The 18,811-nt window shown below is 35.7% G+C and overlaps 1 protein-coding gene across 1 annotated transcript; it reads right to left on the minus strand.

The window, feature by feature from the left end:
- Positions 1-484: 484 nt before the first annotated feature.
- On the minus strand, positions 485-18,701 carry LOC138704530 (carbonyl reductase [NADPH] 3-like). The gene is made up of 6 exons (XM_069832511.1): positions 18,465-18,701; positions 17,874-18,002; positions 10,378-10,509; positions 9,186-9,424; positions 6,257-6,462; positions 485-1,769 (listed from the first exon to the last, which is right to left on the minus strand). Exons 1-6 carry the CDS (start codon positions 18,477-18,479, stop codon positions 1,645-1,647), a joined length of 846 nt encoding a protein of 281 aa, XP_069688612.1. The 5' UTR covers positions 18,480-18,701; the 3' UTR covers positions 485-1,644.
- Between the last annotated feature and the right edge of the window lie 110 nt (positions 18,702-18,811).

The raw sequence follows: 18,811 nt of genomic DNA on the forward strand, positions 1-18,811 counted from the left end.
TTAAAGTAAACATTCTGTAAAATACAGCGCAAAGTAGCAATTAATATTCAATTTATTTAAACTATTAGTAGTCAGTGGATAGCACAAAGGACATATTAATTGCTACTTTGCGCTGTATTTTACAGAATTTGAACGGCTCACTTATGTCTACTATATTCCATTTCAGAACATAAATTTGGACAAAATTTTATTACACCTCAATACAATAACCCTGATATAACAATACAATTTTTCTAGTCTCCAAAAAATTGTTGTATCGAGGTTCGACTGTATTAACACTCTTTTTAAGTTATTAATAATTTTGGCATAATCTGATAATGTTTCCCTTCTGCTAAGAGAATAAAAGAAGCTACAATTTCTGTTAAGCCAGAAGGCTGAACTTTGTAAAAGCTAGATTTAGCAAGGAAAAAAAGCTAAACTGGAAACATTTCTCACTACGTTGAAAAATGAGACGAGACTGTAAAAAGAAAATAATAAAATCAAAAAGTTTAGAAGTTACTTTAATCAGTTACAGACAATATCCAATACAAGCACAGCATGTACACAACAGTGAACTCTGTTGATTATATGTGGTGTATATTAATACTGATTACAATACTGCAATATGCACCACTATGTGATCAAGTATCATTTTTATTTTTAATACAGATTTCACAATAATTAAAATTCTGAAATAATAAAATGTGAGAAATGACAAAAATGCACAACCTTAAATAAATTCTACAACAGAATTATTTCACATTACATTATCTTTGCAGTAGGCTATCTATAGTTGCTGCCTACAGATATAAGCTGAAGCAAGAAACAAAATACGGGAACCACTACAAAAATCGAGGTTCCAACTTATATTCAAAGATTAACTCCCAGTATGTTGGTTCCCCTCCATATTATTCAACTGTAGAGCTTAAGAAAGTTAAATTTTAGTGCTTATGTATTATGGCACCACTGACATCTACAATGTCAGAAAAATAAACTTTAATACAGATAATACTGACTAAATGATCTGTTTCTTGATAATACTGACTAAATTATCTTTTTTCTTGCAAAATAAAGAACAGGATTTAAATATAAACAGCTCAATACAGTTCAGTGTCTCTGCATTCTACTGCAGAAGCTGTGGACTTCCAAAACAGAGACACAGACATTATGTCTCTTCACTCAGTTGCAAATATATGTCAACATTTATAACCAATCATATTTTGCATTTAACCCCACAATTCAGTATTTAAGAGGTCTGATGCTAGGTGCTGAAACGGTATTTAAATCCCCTAGTAGAATTAAATTTACATGACGTCACTCTTTTGTTCTATTTTCGAAATGGTTAATCATAATGCAATCATATGGCAGTAAAAAATCAAGACTCGAAAAAACTGCATGAAAATATCTCCACTAGATTACGAATTGTGACCAATTTTTCGTAATCCTGCATGATACATACACATGTACGTAAAACCACTACAGAGCTGCATACACGCATACAGAAAACTGGCCTGAGGGGTTAATCACTTAAGGGTAGTAAACAAAAACTATGAAAATACTGATGCTGTAATGATATATAAAAGTACAAACTGGAATTTATAAAACTCTTTCAGCAGACGATGAAAATAATGACTTTAGTATAGGAGAGTAACTGGCAGTCCACTTCTAATATGGACCAGGCATTGGACCGTTAATCCAATCTACGATCTCTCTGTTGCACCAGATGTAGTTTCCACGGGGAGACTTGACGTTGTCTGGGAGAAGTGCCAGATAGAGAGGTGCATCTGCTCCTGGAGATTGAAAAACACGTGTACATGTGAGCATTTCATAACATCAAGATAACTGAATGACATATTGCATAACAGGTAAGTATACTTATTTGAACTTAAACTAAATAGCTATAATGATGATGATGGTGATATTAATAAAGATAGTACATAATGATAATGATAATGATAATAACAATAATAGCAATAATTACCACCTCCATCACCATCAGGCTGGGTTCAGTCTAGCACATCGTATTTTGAAACTTTTACCTGGCATTCATGGATTTGTTTCCCAAAGGCTTATAATTATCAGTTCAGATATACATTTTTATTTTTTCTGTTAATTTAAAGATATCTTTAACCCTTCCTACTAGCTTTGTTTTTCTTTCAGTTTTGCAACGTATAGACCACAACATGTAAAAATCTCATTTCTGTGACTGACTATAATTCTGTGGTGTTCGGGTAAAGGGGTATAAGTCATTTTTTTGTCCAGGTGGAATTTTGTTCCCCAGATGATCACACAAGTTAAATTATATAAGTGGGTGTGCAAAAATCAAAGAATACAAACAGTTGATGTGCTTTATTTGTGTAGAAAATTATTTGTTATAAGGGTTCCAAGTTTAATTTTTGGAATATGTATGATAAGAACTTCAAGGTACGTTAATATTTAACACAAGAGAGTTCTTATCCGAAGTGATACAGAGTTAAAAGTTGTGTAATCAAGATGTATATATGTTTAATTTTCATTTATCTCCGAACTCATTTTTATGACTTATCTCCCTTTACCCAAACATCACAGAATTATTCTTTTTCATTTTTTTCAGAGTTCTGAATTCAGAGGTATACATTAGTAGCAAGGAAGCTTCAAGAACAATGATGTCGACGACAGGAACAACAATATTTCCAGAATTGATTTTTTTTTTTGCTGTGTGAGAAATGATCTGTACATTTTGTCTCATCTCTTTTGATCTAAATGAGGGGTTGGAAAGCAATGGTGGATCGTTAATGTTTAGATGAGGGGTTTGGACTTTTTCCATTGCTGGTTGTCACAATCAAAAATTAAGACACAACGTTTCGAAGGGTGGTTCTCCCTCTGTCTTCAGGTGGAATAATAATAATAATAATAATAATAATAATAATAATAATAATAATAATAATAATAATGATTTATTTTAGCTGGCAGAGTTAAGGCCGTAAGGCCTTCTCTTCCACTCAACCAGCAAAAAGTGTATATACATATGCATGAACTTACAAAGAATTTAACAATTTGATTTAGATGAGAGTTACATGTATACAAGAATTATTTACGAATTAAACAACAAAATACTATGAGCTATTAATTAAACACTGAAATAAACTGTGTAGCAGAATTAAACTAAAATACATAGAATGTTAATATATTTCAAATAATATTAGATAATAGAAAGAGATTATTATGAGACAATAAAAATACAGCAGAATCAGGATGATATCTAAAGAAAAAAGTAACAATGTAGTCAGTGATATTTTAAATCAGTATGATTGGAGTGAAATGCTAATAAGGTTATCTTTTAAGCTGTTCTTAAAGGTGTTTGTTGTCTTGCAGCCCCTAATACTTTGTGACAAGGAATTCCATTGACGCGAGGTGGATATTGTAAAAGATGATGAATAACAAGATGTTCTATGAAGAGGTATACTTAGCGTGCCACAGATAAGTGATCTGGTATTTACGTCGTGGTTAGAGTATAGATAAGAGAAACGAGAAGAAAGGTAATTTGGTGTTGAAGTGTGCAGAATTCGAAAGAGTAAAGACAAAGTGTGTAAAGTTCTACGTTCTTTAAGTCAGAGCCACGAGAGACTTGCGAAGGACGGTGATATGTGATCATATCGTCGGATGTTACACACGTATCTGACGCACATATTCTGAGCTCGCTGTAACTTGACTGACAATTCAGAACTTAGGTCACTTAACAAAACGTCACAATAATCGAAGTGCGGCATTACTAGGGTTTGTACTAGGGTAAGTTTTAGTTGCTGGGGCAAGAAGTTTCTCAAGCAACTCAAACAGTGAATGGAGGAACAGATTTTTTTTTATCGTTTCTTTAACTTGAAAATTCCAACTTAGATTATTATCAAAAAAGAAGCCAAGATTTTTTACGACAGATGAATAAGAGATTAGCGTGTTGTTAAGGGTAACAACTGAAAGACTACTGTTATTAAGGGAGTTAACTAAACGCTTATGTCCAATAATTATGGCTTGAGTCTTACTTGGATTAAGTGCGAGTCCGAAGGAAGGAGAGAAGAGAAAAAACCTACTGTTGGGATCATTATAGCTGTACGTAACGATCCCAACAGTAGGTTTTTTTCTCTTCTCTCCTTCCTTCCACCTGAAGACGAAGGGAGAACGACCCTTCGAAACGTTGTGTCTTAATTTTTGATTGTGACAACCAGCAATGGAAAAAGTCCAAACCCCTCACCTAAACTCATCTCTTTTATTTTGAGACAGAATTCTCTGTGTGTCACAGGCATCTCTCAGCTTGCTTCTGTGAAAATTCATCCACACATAACAAAGGTGTTTAAGACTAGTGACTAAAATCTTTTAAGAGAGATCCTTACCAACCTGTGTAGTTTTCTGTGCCAGGAGTGACATAACAAAAGTATAAATAATTCTGTATATGACAATTTCTCTTAGGAAATTATTTTTCACTCGATACCAAATGCACTGGTTCATTTGTCAGCTTGTATGTAATAAAAAAAACCCGTTAGAATGTCAATTGTGTTCCATTTCAAACAGAGGGACTCGTTTCTGATACTCTGATTCATAGATGCTGAATATTAATAAAATCTCCCCAACAGTTAAAATGAAACTGTTGTTGACATGTTTCATGTCTATATTTTATCCCTGTTCTGGTCAATTACAATATAACTTGTTACAATGAAGTTTTCGTTCTTAAAAATGAGGGGATGGGAGAAAGAAAACTTCTATGATCTACAATCTCAATAATATCACAACGTCAAATTATATACAAGATGGGGCATTTTCAGTGTAACTATTTTTGAAATGTGACGAAACTTTATGAAATGAAAGAAATACGTATTTAAACAATCTAATAGCTTATTTACATGGGAAGATAATACTAAAATAGATTTGAGGGAGGTGGGATATGATGCTAGGGACTGGATTAATCTTGCTCAGGATAGGGACCACTGGTGGGCTTATGTGAGGATAGCAATGAACCTTCAAATTTTCTAAAAGTCATTTGTAAATAAGTGAGTAATAGCTTATTTATGCTTTTAGATTTTGTTCATTTACACAATTGAGGTTATCTTTTAGAAATCACATCCTTCAAGTGACCGCCTTCACTTGTAATGCAATGTTTAAATTCCTTCTAGAAACTTTTCAAGATATGAAAAAGTAATTCCTGATCAATGTGTTCAATTTCATGCCGAATCTTGTTATTCAGTTCTTGATTAACGCATAATCTACGGGAAAACACCCTCTGTTTCAAAGAAAAAATCTGGAGCTGTCAAATTTGGTGACATTGTAGAATGTGTCACCTTACTGAACAGCTAGGGTTATGCTACATTGTCACCCTTATCCTTTCGATATTTCCTGCGGTCTTCACTGTCTTGTATGAGAATGAGGTTTGTTTTAATTCTTCCATCTTTGCACCTGTAACTTGCCCACTCATTCACAGTTTTGCTTCAAGCTGGAACCTGGCCATCCTGGTCACCAAATTCTCTTCGAAAAGAACACTAAACTTGAATTATTGATTCTGTTTTTATAAACTGCCCCCCACAGAAATGCTGACCAACATTTCATTCCAAACTAAACAGTAGCGTGTTGTGAACCGCTTTTGGGTCAGCAACGGCCTGTATATAGGCAGTAAGAGATGAATTACTGTCCAGACATTGCATGGATACAGGTGCTTATCTAAATGTAACATCACCACATGCCACTTAAACTAAATTCAAAATTATGAACCAAATTGTTGCTATAGATTGACAAATCGAACTGAAACCCTGACCGAGTTACTACGCGAGCGCTGGCTGTCTTGGGGAGGAGCAAGTGAGAAAGCACGGGGTGAAGGGAGAGAGCACTATGCACTATGTACTTGCAGGTCCACTTACAGTTTGTCAAACCTGCTAACAAAAGCATTAAAAGGTTGACTAGTTGCCTGCAATGCTAGCATAATGGAACCTTCCTAGCCGACAGTCGAGGCAAAAATGAAGAATCCGTTATTGTGGTAATACTGGAGAGTGGTTCTTCTATTGGTCGCGATGCCCACACACACCCTCTCAGATATTTACATGGTGATTGGTGACTGAATGACGAGGAGCGAGGGAGAGAGAAGAAAGAAAGAGAGAGATTCCAGAAGTTGGCGTGTTTTACGGGGTTTCACTTGAAGTTGTCAAACTATACCTTTATTTTTTTCTTCATGGCCTTGGTTAATTAGTAATACCAAATTAAATCTACTTCGCCAAAAATATCCCACCTTTACGATGAACATTATTTCAAAGAGTATTACCTTGTTCTATTGTCAATGGTCCCTTATGACTTGTCATATCAGTGTCCACATAGCCAGGATGAACAGCATTCACTACAATGTCTTCTCTAGAGTCAGCATCGAATGCTCGTTGCTGGATAAAGCTCAAGGCACTGACTCCAACCTTAGACACAGCGTATGCAGAGTTTGGCCAACCCTCCTGCTGGTGCTTCTCCTCCTTTGCGCACCTATACACAGAAGATTCAGAATCATATCTGATGTCTAGTAAATTGTAATTATGAATAGATATAGGGAGAAGGAGGGACAGGAAAGCATCTTGTGAACAAAATTAGATGCGTGTCACTACACATCCAGCACGCAGATCAATATTAGTTTTTAAGAAAGATAAAGATTTTGAATCTTGCGGACACTACTTTTAACACTTGAATATAATTAATTGATTAACTAGTGGACTTACTCGTGTTAATTATGTAAGATTTGTGCGGCTTACAGCTGTTTCAGTGCTTCACGCACCATCCTCAGAGCCTACTAGATCACGGCGTCATCTCGAACTTCTCTGCCTGTTATGTGGGTGTGTTTGATTGTTGAAAGGTGTTAAAGAGTGTGTGTGTACTGAAATTGATCTGTGTGTTGAGAATTTGAGATCAATTTCAGTACACACACACTATTTGACTCCACTCTTTAACACCTTTCAACAATCAAACACACCCACATAACAGGCAGAGAAGTTCGAGATGACGCCGTGATCTAGTAGGCTCTGAGGATGGTGCGTGAAGCACTGAAACAGCTGTAAGCCGCACAAATCTTCCTTAATTAACACGAGTTAAGTCCACTAGTTAATCAATTAATTAAAGATAAAGACATTCCCTTTATATGGCATTAAAGAGTATGGGAGACATGCCTAAAAGTGTTTAAATCAAACTTCTGGCTTTATAAATAAGTGTACAAAAATTAAATCTGGGGCCTGTTTCATAAAAGTACCATTTTTTAGCAGTTACTTATTAAGAGTGTAAAAATTAGTAGTTAGCAGTGTGGAAAATACTGTTTCATGAACAAGGCTCTGCATTCCTAAATTTTCGACACTACTTTTAGCAGACAGTAGTGTGGTCTCATTCAAAGGGTATATGACAAAGATACAAATAATTATTCTCTCTATTGCATTTCTTAGCCTGCTCTATGCACCAAATTTATAATTATTATTACAATATAGTAACCCAGTTGTAGTGTTTTTTAATATGTCAAAATAAAAGAACAGAAAGGACAGTTTCAGAGAATAAAGAATCTATTAATGGCAGTCCACCAAGTTCACTAATCTTAGTACTAACTTCAGCTACAACTTTTGGCCATCATAAAGTTTCTTAATATTTTATACTCTTCATCACACTTTAATTATTGTGCATAGTTGCTTTTGAAACACCAGAAGCAATGCTGTGATATTGTGCTCCAGTGTCTAACCAATATAAAGCAACTTGTAGTTGCTGTTTTGATGTTAAAGCCCTATTTCTTTAAGTATTAAAGGTAAAAGGTAAAAGGTAAAGGTATCCCCGTAACATACCATGAAGGCACTTGGGGGGCATGGAGGTAGAGCCCCATGCTTTCCATGACCTCGGCACTAGAATGAGGTGGTGTGGTCGGCACCACGCTCTGACCGCCTTTTACCCCCGGGAAAGACCCGGTACTCAATTTTATAGAAGGCTGAGTGAACCTTGGGGCCGTTCTGAAAGTTTGGCAACGAGAAAAAATCCTGTCACCATCTGGGATCGAACCCCGGACCTATTTCTTTAAATATTACTGTTTGAAAATTGTTCAGTGGCAATGACTGCATTTATTAGAGGTTGTGTGGGACATTTCATTATGTTCATAGGTCTCTGCCATAAAACCATAATCTATCCAAGGTCTGAACATTCTTGGACGTTTCACAAAAATAATGTTTTTCATTAGGGCTGGGGAATGCATTTCTACAAAATTATTTTCAAACGAAATATACCTTATTACTCATAAATCTATTCTTCTATTTACTTTTATCATTCTCGATTAGACTAGACAGCAGTTCGGAAGGCAGTCGGCTGCTATATGCGCCGTAGAATTTCTGGTATGGGACGTCACAATCTTGTACAGTAGAACCACTTGGAATCAGTCTATAACAAGTACTTCCCAAGTTCGTTTGTTCACGTGTGAGTGTTTCAATACATTGAATAAGTAAAATCAACATTTACTGTGTGTGTTTAAGATAAATAAATGGAAGAAGAGTCTGTGAAAAGAAAAGTATTGCACAGGTAGGCGCGGAAAATAGTGTTTAAGGTGTATTATTATTTCAAAAACGTTGACAAGCAGAACGCTGCCGGCCATCTTGATGCTGGTTGCAACGTTGCCAACGTGCAAGAAACAACTGTAGAAGTGTATGGTGTGGGATTAAGAACAGTGCAAAGAATATTGTTAGCGAAGGAAAGAGGGTTGTATGGTGTCATGCTTACAGTAATCAACGGCTAAGGTCATTATTGTCTTTCGATAATTTAAATTCTCTCCTGCGTCATTTGTGTTGCACATGCGCATGAAGTACGATGTGGCAATGTTGTACACTGCCTTGCCCTCTCTATCTGTCTCTCTTGAAGCAAACTCTAGCAGACTACCGCCTTCCAAATTGCTGTCGACTCTAGCTAACTGATAAAATTGACTATTTATTAGAAGTGTAAATTAGCGGAACTCATATGTTATGAAACAGCATTGTTACTACACTGCTAAATGAGTCCTACAGTGCTGTTATTTTACACTGCTATTTATATGAAACAGCTACTAGTTTTAGTAGTCTAAATTATGAGTCTACACTGCTTATAAGCAGACTGCTAGTTTTATGAAATAGGCTCCTGGATACTGGAAGAAGACAGTCATTAAGGAACAGAATATATATAGAAAAAAATACATAAAGCTACTAGTAGTATGTAATACTAACTGTATGAACTCTTTCATAAGTTCAGATAGTTGTCCTATAGTCAGAGTTGGACTGGCCAATTTTTTCTTGAGTTTATCTCCAGGTATTCGGCTAAGGTGGCCAGCAGAACTTGACAGATTCACAACTCTTGCATGTGGACGCAGAAGTGGAAACAATGTGTCACATGTTTTGAGCAAGGAGAAGTAATTAACGTACAAAGTGTTCTCTGCTTGTTCACCAAAAGGCTCAGTGGCATTATGCTGTAACAAATCAAAAGACACTCTGATTATTTATCACGTGCAATGTTTGTGGCCAGTAAGATGATCTTTAGACTTACTTTCAAATGGTTTTTAAGGAACCCAGAGGTTCATTGTCGCCCTCACATAAGCCTGCCATCAGTCCCTATCCTGAGAAAGATTAATCCAGTCCCTACCATCATATTTCACCTACTTCAAATCCATGTTAATATTGTATGACTTGAGGCTTTCCCGACGTTTGATGTAGAATAACTCTTCTCGGGTTCTCAGCCAGGTGAGTTGGAGATTAGCTGGCTGAGAACCCGAGAAGAGTTATTCTACATTTTAATATTATTCTCCCGCTATGTCTTGGTCTCCCCAAAGGTTTTTTTCCCCCCTCAGGTCTTCCAACTAACGTTCTATATGCATTTCTGGATTCACCCATACATGCTACATGCCCTGAATTCTGACTTGCATTACATGACAGAGAGAATGATTCAGTGTACTTGGGGAAAAATCGAGTTGCTGTGATGTGTCCCAGAGCTATGAAAGTGTTCACACTGAGAATTTAGTAAGTAGCAGACAAACCCTGGAAGGTTTATATATATTGTAAAAGGAAATGTAATTTACTTGAACATGAAATTCCAAACATCCCAGTTGATGATGCAGTATGGTATTTTATAATTCCGCAACTTAAAAAAAATTACTCCACTAAATATTTTAATATAATCTACCCTTTGAAGAGCACGTGATTTCATGATAGCATAATTTTTTTATTGACCTAACTGCAAGGAAATATTGTATGATTTATTTGATAAGCTGATCCACTGCTGCAATATATTCAACATGTACCTATAAGAAATTAAGACATAAGCTAATCTATACGTAAGGACGAACATTTTGTTGTACAAACAAAAGTAGTATATAACTAGGATATTTATTCCCTATAAACTAAAACATGTTACTAGAATTCTCACCTTATATGCCATAGCAGCATTATTAACCAAAATATCAATTCCACCATGCTCCTTCTTTATGAAGTCACGAAATGAATCCAAACTTTCTTGTTTAGAGACATCTAATTGATGAAATTTCGGCTTCAAACCCAACTGGAAGAAAGAAAAATCAGTTTAACTCTCGATAAATAAACGATAAAGTAATATACTATAACCATATATCATTTCTAAATTGTTTAAAAGTTTTTAGTATTTGTCACAAAGTGCAAATATTTCCTTGGAGGCACAGGTATTGTTTTAGAATTAATAACTCTCTATGCCAAAACATAACTGTCATACTTTCCTGATCATAGCGATGGCTCTATGATCAGATTACTATGGCCATCATAGTAGTTCATCTAAAAGTTTTAAACTCTTCAAGTCTATGTCATCAAAATAGAAAACAAGTAACGAAAATAGATTCTTTTTATTTATTACATATTCCTTTACTAATTTAATCATATTTTTAAATCCCAAACAATTTTATAAACTGACATTTTATTTAACAATGGATAAACATCTGTGCCCTTGAAGATTATCAGGTCCATGATTCGTATTTACTCTCTATTTCAACATACAGAGAGAAAAGTTGTTCTCTATGTCCTAACAGAGGGTTGTAAATTACACAGAGAAGTGGAAGGAACAAATAAAACATGTATAATTACCTGATTCGGTAAAAAAAATGGGGTCAATGTTGAGACAACACATCTTTTTGGAGAAGGAATATAAGACAACACATTTTTCTGGAGAAGGGATATGCATAATTACTTTATTTCTTTATCAATTGAGCAAAAATGGGATCAATGTTAAGACAACACATCTTTCTGGGGAAGGAATATGCATAATTACTTAATTAGGCAAAAAATGGAGTGAATATCGAGGCAACAAATTTAAGTTTGTCTCTTTCAAAAATACAAATTCAATAATCGTTTCTGAGCAATGATAATGCACCATACTCTGATATTTTCAATATGTTCCGCAGGTTTTCTGTACTCCAATAATGGTTATTTTGGAGAATTATCGTGACTACTAAGACAAAAGCATGTTTCATCACTGAAAATATTACAGTGGGATTCGCTAAACTGATGCAGATGGACTGCTGAAACAGCTATGAAAATTAATTCTTGTAATACTTTCTCCATAAAGACTGTTTAATGACTTTGTCACCATTACAATTTCGGTGCCCAAGATTATACCTCGTTTTAATAATATGTTTCACTGTAAGCGAGTATGCACTTGTTTATTCATTCTGGTAATCAACTACTACTACTACGATGGCATCACAGCCCAAAGTCGAGCCTTAGCCTCCTCAATTTTCTTCCTCCAACTGTCCCTGTCCTGTGCTAAACTCCTCCAGGCAGTTGTTCCGAGATAGTCCTGAGAATCGATCGTTACCGCATCTATCCATCCATTTTTGGGTCTTCCAATTGGTCTTTTACCATGTATTTTCCCTTCCATCCGATAGACATGTCCGGCCCATTCAAGCCTCATTAATTTGATGAAAGTAACAATATCAAAACTTCTATATAATTTATATAGCTCGTTATTATAACGTATTCTCCATTGCATACTTTCTTGCACCGGTCCAAAAATTCTTCTGAGTATCTTGCGTTCAAATATACCTAGTTTAGCTTCTGTCTCCTTAGATAATGTCCAAGTTTCACTTGAATAAAAGAAAGTACTTCTAATAATTGTTTTGTATATTTTAAGTTTTGTTTCCTTGTGCACACAGATTTCAATATTGCACTTAATGCAAAATAGGCCTTATTGGCTGCAGTGATTCGACTCTGTACTTCAATTATTTCGTTATTGTTACTTGTCATTACTGTTCCAAGATATTTAAACTTCTCAGTTTCTTCAAACATGTTTATCGTCAGATTAGGAGGGTTGTATATATTCTGTTTATTTCTTATTTGTGTCATCCGTTTGGTTTTACTTGCATTAATCTGCAACCTGATTTTAGCGGCTCCTTGTTCCAGGTCTTTATACACTTCTTCTATTGCTGTCAACGACCGTCCCATAACAGTCAAGTCATCTGCGTATCCTACTATTTGAACGCTTTTGTAAACTAACGTGCTGTTAGGATCTATACCTGTGTGTGTTATCACCCAATGTAAAGCAAGATTGAAGAGCATTGGTGATAGAGCATCCCCTTGTTTCAGCCCATTATCAATATTAAATTGTTCTGTTGAACCACCATATATCTTCACTTGAGCCATGGTTTCTGCCATGGTCATCTTGACGAGTCTGATTATCTTTGGATGTATCCCTTGATGAATCATAATTTTGTATAATCCTTGTCTATTAATGCTGTCTCTGGTAATCAACACTTCATAGCAATCACACACAGAGAAGCAGGTGATAAATGCAGACCAACGGATTAAGGGCTCATCTGCCAGCTAACTTTCCAGTAGGAAGTTCAAAGATTTATTTTGTAGTACTGGCGTTATTATTATTATTATTATTATTATTAGTATAGTAGTAGCCACAGCAGGTGTAGAGCATACAGCCAATCCAAGTGGTGTACACATTGACCAAATTATATCAGTTTTCTAACTTGCACTTTGATCCTGTTACAAATCTAGTATCGGTACCTAATTCTGATGGTTCTTTCATGAGACCAGGCAGATAACTTACCGTACCTGAAAAAAACTAGGCTTCGCAGTTATCTCTTAAATGACGTGTTTAAACTCTTGTATTTACTTTGCATTATGTACATGATACAGGATTGCCAACTCTCCCTATTTTGTCTTGTTTATTTATATTTCCTGCTTCTTGCATTTCTCTGGGTTTCACCAAGTAGAATAATATTATTATGATGTACCGAAATACATATGATATTTCTGTGAAGGAATTCTGTGTTATCATATGATGAAGGATGGAGAGAACAGAGGAATATTCTCTCCAGCACCGGTACTCGAACCCGGGTTTTCAGCTCTACATGCTGATGCTTTATCCACTTAGTTTAAATTCTGCCTCTCAGTTTTCCCTTTGGTGGCCTACCCTCATGTACTGTGTCACAGAATATGTGACAAATGTATAGAGGTGCACTCATTACAAGTGACTAAGTGACTGGAATCCGACGGGATGAGAGCCGTCTTCATGTAGAATAATGATTACTAGATATGAGGATTACATCTGTACATTAAAAGTTTGTATACCTTCGCTACAGTTTATAATAATTGTTAGTTCATATAAGGAATTAGGCCTATATAATTAGAAATAATAATCTACGAGTTCAGAGTGTCCATGAGAATGGCTATTCAACTAGCTCTTCAAGTACTCATAGTCTTTTTTCTTAATGTGACAAAGTTTTACGCCATTACAGTTAATATGTATAGCTAAATTTTTATACTTGGCTATTTGCTGGGAGATCCATTTGGAGTTTTAGGGAAGATTTCGATATGAACTCATTAATAGTTCGTTTGTGAGAATTATTTCGAATTAATGACGAACATACATATGCTCTACTTCTTTATGTTCTCTCAAATATTGTATGCACAGTGAAAATAGTAGCCAATGACTACATCTCTACTGTAAACACATTACATAATATTTACTAATCTATGCTATAAAATGCAAAGTCACGTAAATGCTTAATTGGAAGTATCCATATGGAGTGGGCCAAAGTTATGCGCTCTGACTCACTAAAGATAAGAATAAACAAACAAGGCTGGTACACAGTTAGGTGCATGTGCAGTTACATAAGACAATATTACAAACTTCACAACATGACTTTCATTTAATTATCCTACAGCGAATTTTATTATGAATGTAAAGAGATAGGTTTGGAAGTAAATCCCGAAAAGACAAAGTATATGATTATGTCTCGTGACCGGAATATTGTACGAAATGGAAATATAAAAATTGGAAATTTATCCTTTGAAGAGGTGGAAAATTTCAAATACCTGGGAGCAACAGTAACAAATATAAATTATACTCGGGAGGAAATTAAACACAGAATAAATATAGGAAATGCGTGTTATTATTCAGTTGAGAAGCTTTTATCATCCAGTCTGCTGTCCAAAAATCTGAAAGTTAGAATTAATAAAACAGTTATATTACCAGTTTTTCTTTATGGTTGTGAAACTTGGATTCTCACTTTGAGAGAGGAATATAGGTTAAGGGTGTTTGAGAATAAGGTGCTTAGGAAAATATTTGAGGCTAAGAGAGATGAAGTTACAGGAGAATGGAGAAAGTTACACAACACAGAACTGCACACATTGTATTCTTCACCTGACATAATTAGGAACATTAAATCCAGACATCTGAGATGGGCAGGGCATGTAGCACGTATGGGCGACTCCAGAAATGCATATAGACTGTTAGTTGGGGGGCCGGAGGGAAAAAGACCTTTAGGGAGGCCGAGACGTAGATGGGAAGATAATATTAAAATGGATCTGAGGGAGGTGGGGTATGATGATAGAGACTGGATTAATCTTGCTCAGGATAGGGACCAATGGCGGACTTATGTGAGGGCGGCAATGAACCTCCGGGTTCCTTAAAAGGTACTAAGTAAGTATATTGTACATATTACAAACTTTACGATTTAATGGAAATTACAAGGCTGCATGTTTTTTATAAGGTTATTTAATGACGCTGTATCAATTGGTGATAGATGATATTTGGCGAGATGAGGTCGAGGATTCGCCACAAATTACCTCACATTTGCCTTATAGTTGGGGAAAACCTCGGAAAAAACCCAACCAGGTAATCAGGCCAAGCGGGAATCGAACCCATGCCCGAGCGCAACTACTCCGGATCGGTAGGCAGATTCTGTGGTAACTTAGATGTTTGACATATATCCATCTATTATTGTTAGCGAATTGCATTGTATCGATTGTTTCTTTGATATTTCCGTTTTACATTACCTCCAATTCAGTGTGCATAATGCAAACATGGAAAGGGTGCTTATCTTATAAATTCCCACAGATCAGAAAAAAAGGAGGAGGAAGAAAGAAAGAAAGAAAGAAAACGTGTCTGGTTTAGATACCATAATGGTACAGTGTGGGACTCACCTCACCAGCCATGGCCGAGGGGGAAATCACAGGGGAAGCTGAGAGTGGGTATGTAGTGGAACTAATAAGAGGTGTTTACAGGCTAAAGATCTGGCCATTCAGCTACCACATGGGTTAATGCAGGTATAATGATTATTCTCCGCAGCAAATCTCCTGCATAAGAGGAGAACCACTCAGAGATTGCTGCAGTGTTGTAATATAGATGGCTTATGCGAGAGAGTGACAGCGATATTGGAGCCAGACGGAGGGAGAAATCAGTTTCCCACTGCGTTAAGAATATCGAACTTCGCCATACTCGACAAACTTGAACCGAACATAGCACCTGTAATGCATTATGCTAATCAGCACTAAGCTTCAACTTATCCCGGGAAAAGAATAGGAATTCAATTTGATGGACAACTAAGTGAACCCCGGGACTGTTCTGGAAGACTGGTAATGAAGAAAAAAAGTTCCTCCACTGTCCAGGATTGCATCCAGGATCCAGAAAATGATAAAAAAAAACAAATAAGTTTCTGAACTGTGTCCAGGAATGAGAAACGTACAACTGACTTTAAAAGAAGAAAAAATAAGAATTATAAAAGAAGCAGTAACTAAATATTTTCAATGCACAATTTCTTTATGATGTAATTATCCTTGATTGAATATAATGGTATGCTAGGGATGGTCACGTGTTCCTAGTATGCATTACAACTAAAATCATTCTGTGTCTTAGTTTTCTTCATTAATAGTACGAGAAATTCTCACCTCATTCTCTGAGAAGTTCTTCACATACGCCACTGGCTTCACTTCATGTATAGCCATTCTTTCGTATATAGCTACATATATATGTTGATAAATGTAACCTTTTGCAAAAAAATATAATAATAATAATAATAATAATAATAATAATAATAATAATAATAATAAGATTATGAGCATTTGTTATTAATTTTGTAAATAATTATGACTGTCTTCCTGTACACGTTATGTTATGGTTATCAACATGTGTTGGAGTTTTCTATCAGAAATTTTAAGCAATTCTCTCCTGATATTTCAGAAATAGAATATTACATTTAGTTGGCAGATATAATAAAACAGGTTCTTTGAAAGACCGAAAACAGGCAAAAACGTTGTGCTATAACTGATGAAAAAATTGATGAAACAGAAGTAACCTCGGAACATAGCTAGTCCTTAAAAGCCCCTGAGATGTGTAGCACAGGAGTTAGAAATTTCTAAGGCATGTGCAAATTGGGAGACAGAATTGTTAAAATTAAAACCCTATAGAACTCCAGAAATTACAACCCAAAGACTGTACAATCAAAGGCACAATTTTTAAAGGCTAATTCGGTGTTAGAAAAAGCAGAAAATGAAGATACTGATCCCAGATCCATTTACTATTCTGATGATGCTTGGTTTCATTTGAACAGTCTTGTAGCATCATATAATAACATACACTAGTCAACAGAGAAGCCAACAACTGTGAAAAAGACTGCACTATATCATGAAAAAAATGGGGTGTGATGTGCCATCAGTGCTCACAGAACTACTTAACTGTTCTTTCATTAAGAAACAATGAAGTGTGCGAGGCACAAGAGACGTTTTGGAAGCATTTTTCTTTTTTACGAATTAACATATTATGTGTACATTTCACGGCACATTTTCAGCAGGATAATGTCACACCTCATACTGCTAATGTATCCATCACCGAATTACACTGCACAGGTTGCAGAATTATTAGCAGGAATTTGTGGTCTCCTCGTTCTCCACACGTCATAGCTTGTAATTTTTATCTCCAGGAAATGCTAAAAAAACAAACTGTATAAAACAAATCCTGATATAGGCTTACTAGAGGAACTTAAAAATAGGGCTATATCGTTGCTGCACCTCCAAAATCCGCTATGTGTTTTTAAAATACTTTGCAGGAGAAAGAAAAAAGTACTGTCACTTTTAATTTTCTTGATTTTCAAAGTCACTTCCCGTAAAATTTCATCGTTTTTCTTGTGATTATTGAAATTATTCCGAAACTGATTAGCTTTGAAAATCAAGGAAATTAAAAGTGACAATGGTTTTTTTTCTCCTGTAAAATCTTTTAAAAAACACGGATTTTGGAGATATTAGTGCAGAGAAATAGTTCCATGTGAATGACAATTTCTGGAAAAGACGTGAAATAAGAGTCAGAGAAAATGCGCATCTCTTCCAGCAGCTATTACACGGAGGAAGAGTTGGGTTACATTTACACAATTTTTAATCTGAGGTGAAATGCCAGAAGATCGAGGCAGGATGCAATCACGAGGACTCTGGTCCTGCAACAAGCAGCAACTGATGTAAGGCCCATCATAAACTGCCAAAACACAATGTATTTTGACACTTTTGCTCTTGCTCTCATATCAACGGAAAGAAGGTAAAGAGAAAAAACAAAGCAACGATAAAAGAAGTTTACGATAAATAGCTTAAATCGTCATATACATGACTCAATTTTACCTTTTTCAGTTCTGCTACTGCTGCTTCACCCCTTCCAACATCTCTAGCCGTCAAATAAACAAGTCCTTCATACTTCTCACAAAGTCCCTTGACAATTGCATAACCAATTCCTTTGTTTCCACCAGTAACCTACAAAAACAAATTGAATTAGTAAAGACATCTCCCTTTGGCATTTATTTAAGTTTGGAAAGTACCCACGTATCTCAAAATCTTTATCCATCTGGTTTTGTGTCTTAACTTACCAGTACGTTCACAATTTCGGATAAATTTCAGAACACGGATTCCTTCCTTTTCCTCTTAATTCAAAATTCCAACCTTGTGCACACAGAATAAATTATTGGCATTGAAAAGTGACTTTTCGTAAGCATGTTGATGCACATGCGACAAACGCAGACAAATCTGCTCTTTTTAGTATTTTAAGATATAATTGTCAGTGAGGAATACATAGGCTGGATAAATTTCAGAACACGGATTCCTTTCTTTTCCTCTTACTTCAAAATTCCAGAGTAGATTATTCTACTCCTCTTGATACGTATTACAGTACGTACCATAGATAAATAAATAGAGGTATATACTGTACACTTTACTTACCACAGCAACCTTCATTGTATAATAAATAATCGAGGAAAATCTTATTCGTAGTATTAACGCACTAGGTGCACTCGGCGGCTACGCTATACAGAAATAACCTACACAACTGTGGTACTGTGCAACGGCTTTCTTGTTCTACAACGTTACAGCACACAGTCTAGCGGTTACACCTCCCCGGAAGAATTTCAGTTCTCAGAACGCCCAATCTGACAGTCACTCACAGCTTTATCGCATCGTAGAATATTACAAGGTCACATTCCATATATACCTGCAATTTCGTTTATTTCAAACAGATTGAAAGCATCTTAATTTCACAGGGTAGCCAACAAAAGTAACATATTTCCCAG

The sequence above is a fragment of the Periplaneta americana genome, chromosome 8 (assembly GCF_040183065.1).
Source record: "Periplaneta americana isolate PAMFEO1 chromosome 8, P.americana_PAMFEO1_priV1, whole genome shotgun sequence".
NCBI lineage: Eukaryota > Metazoa > Arthropoda > Insecta > Blattodea > Blattidae > Periplaneta > Periplaneta americana.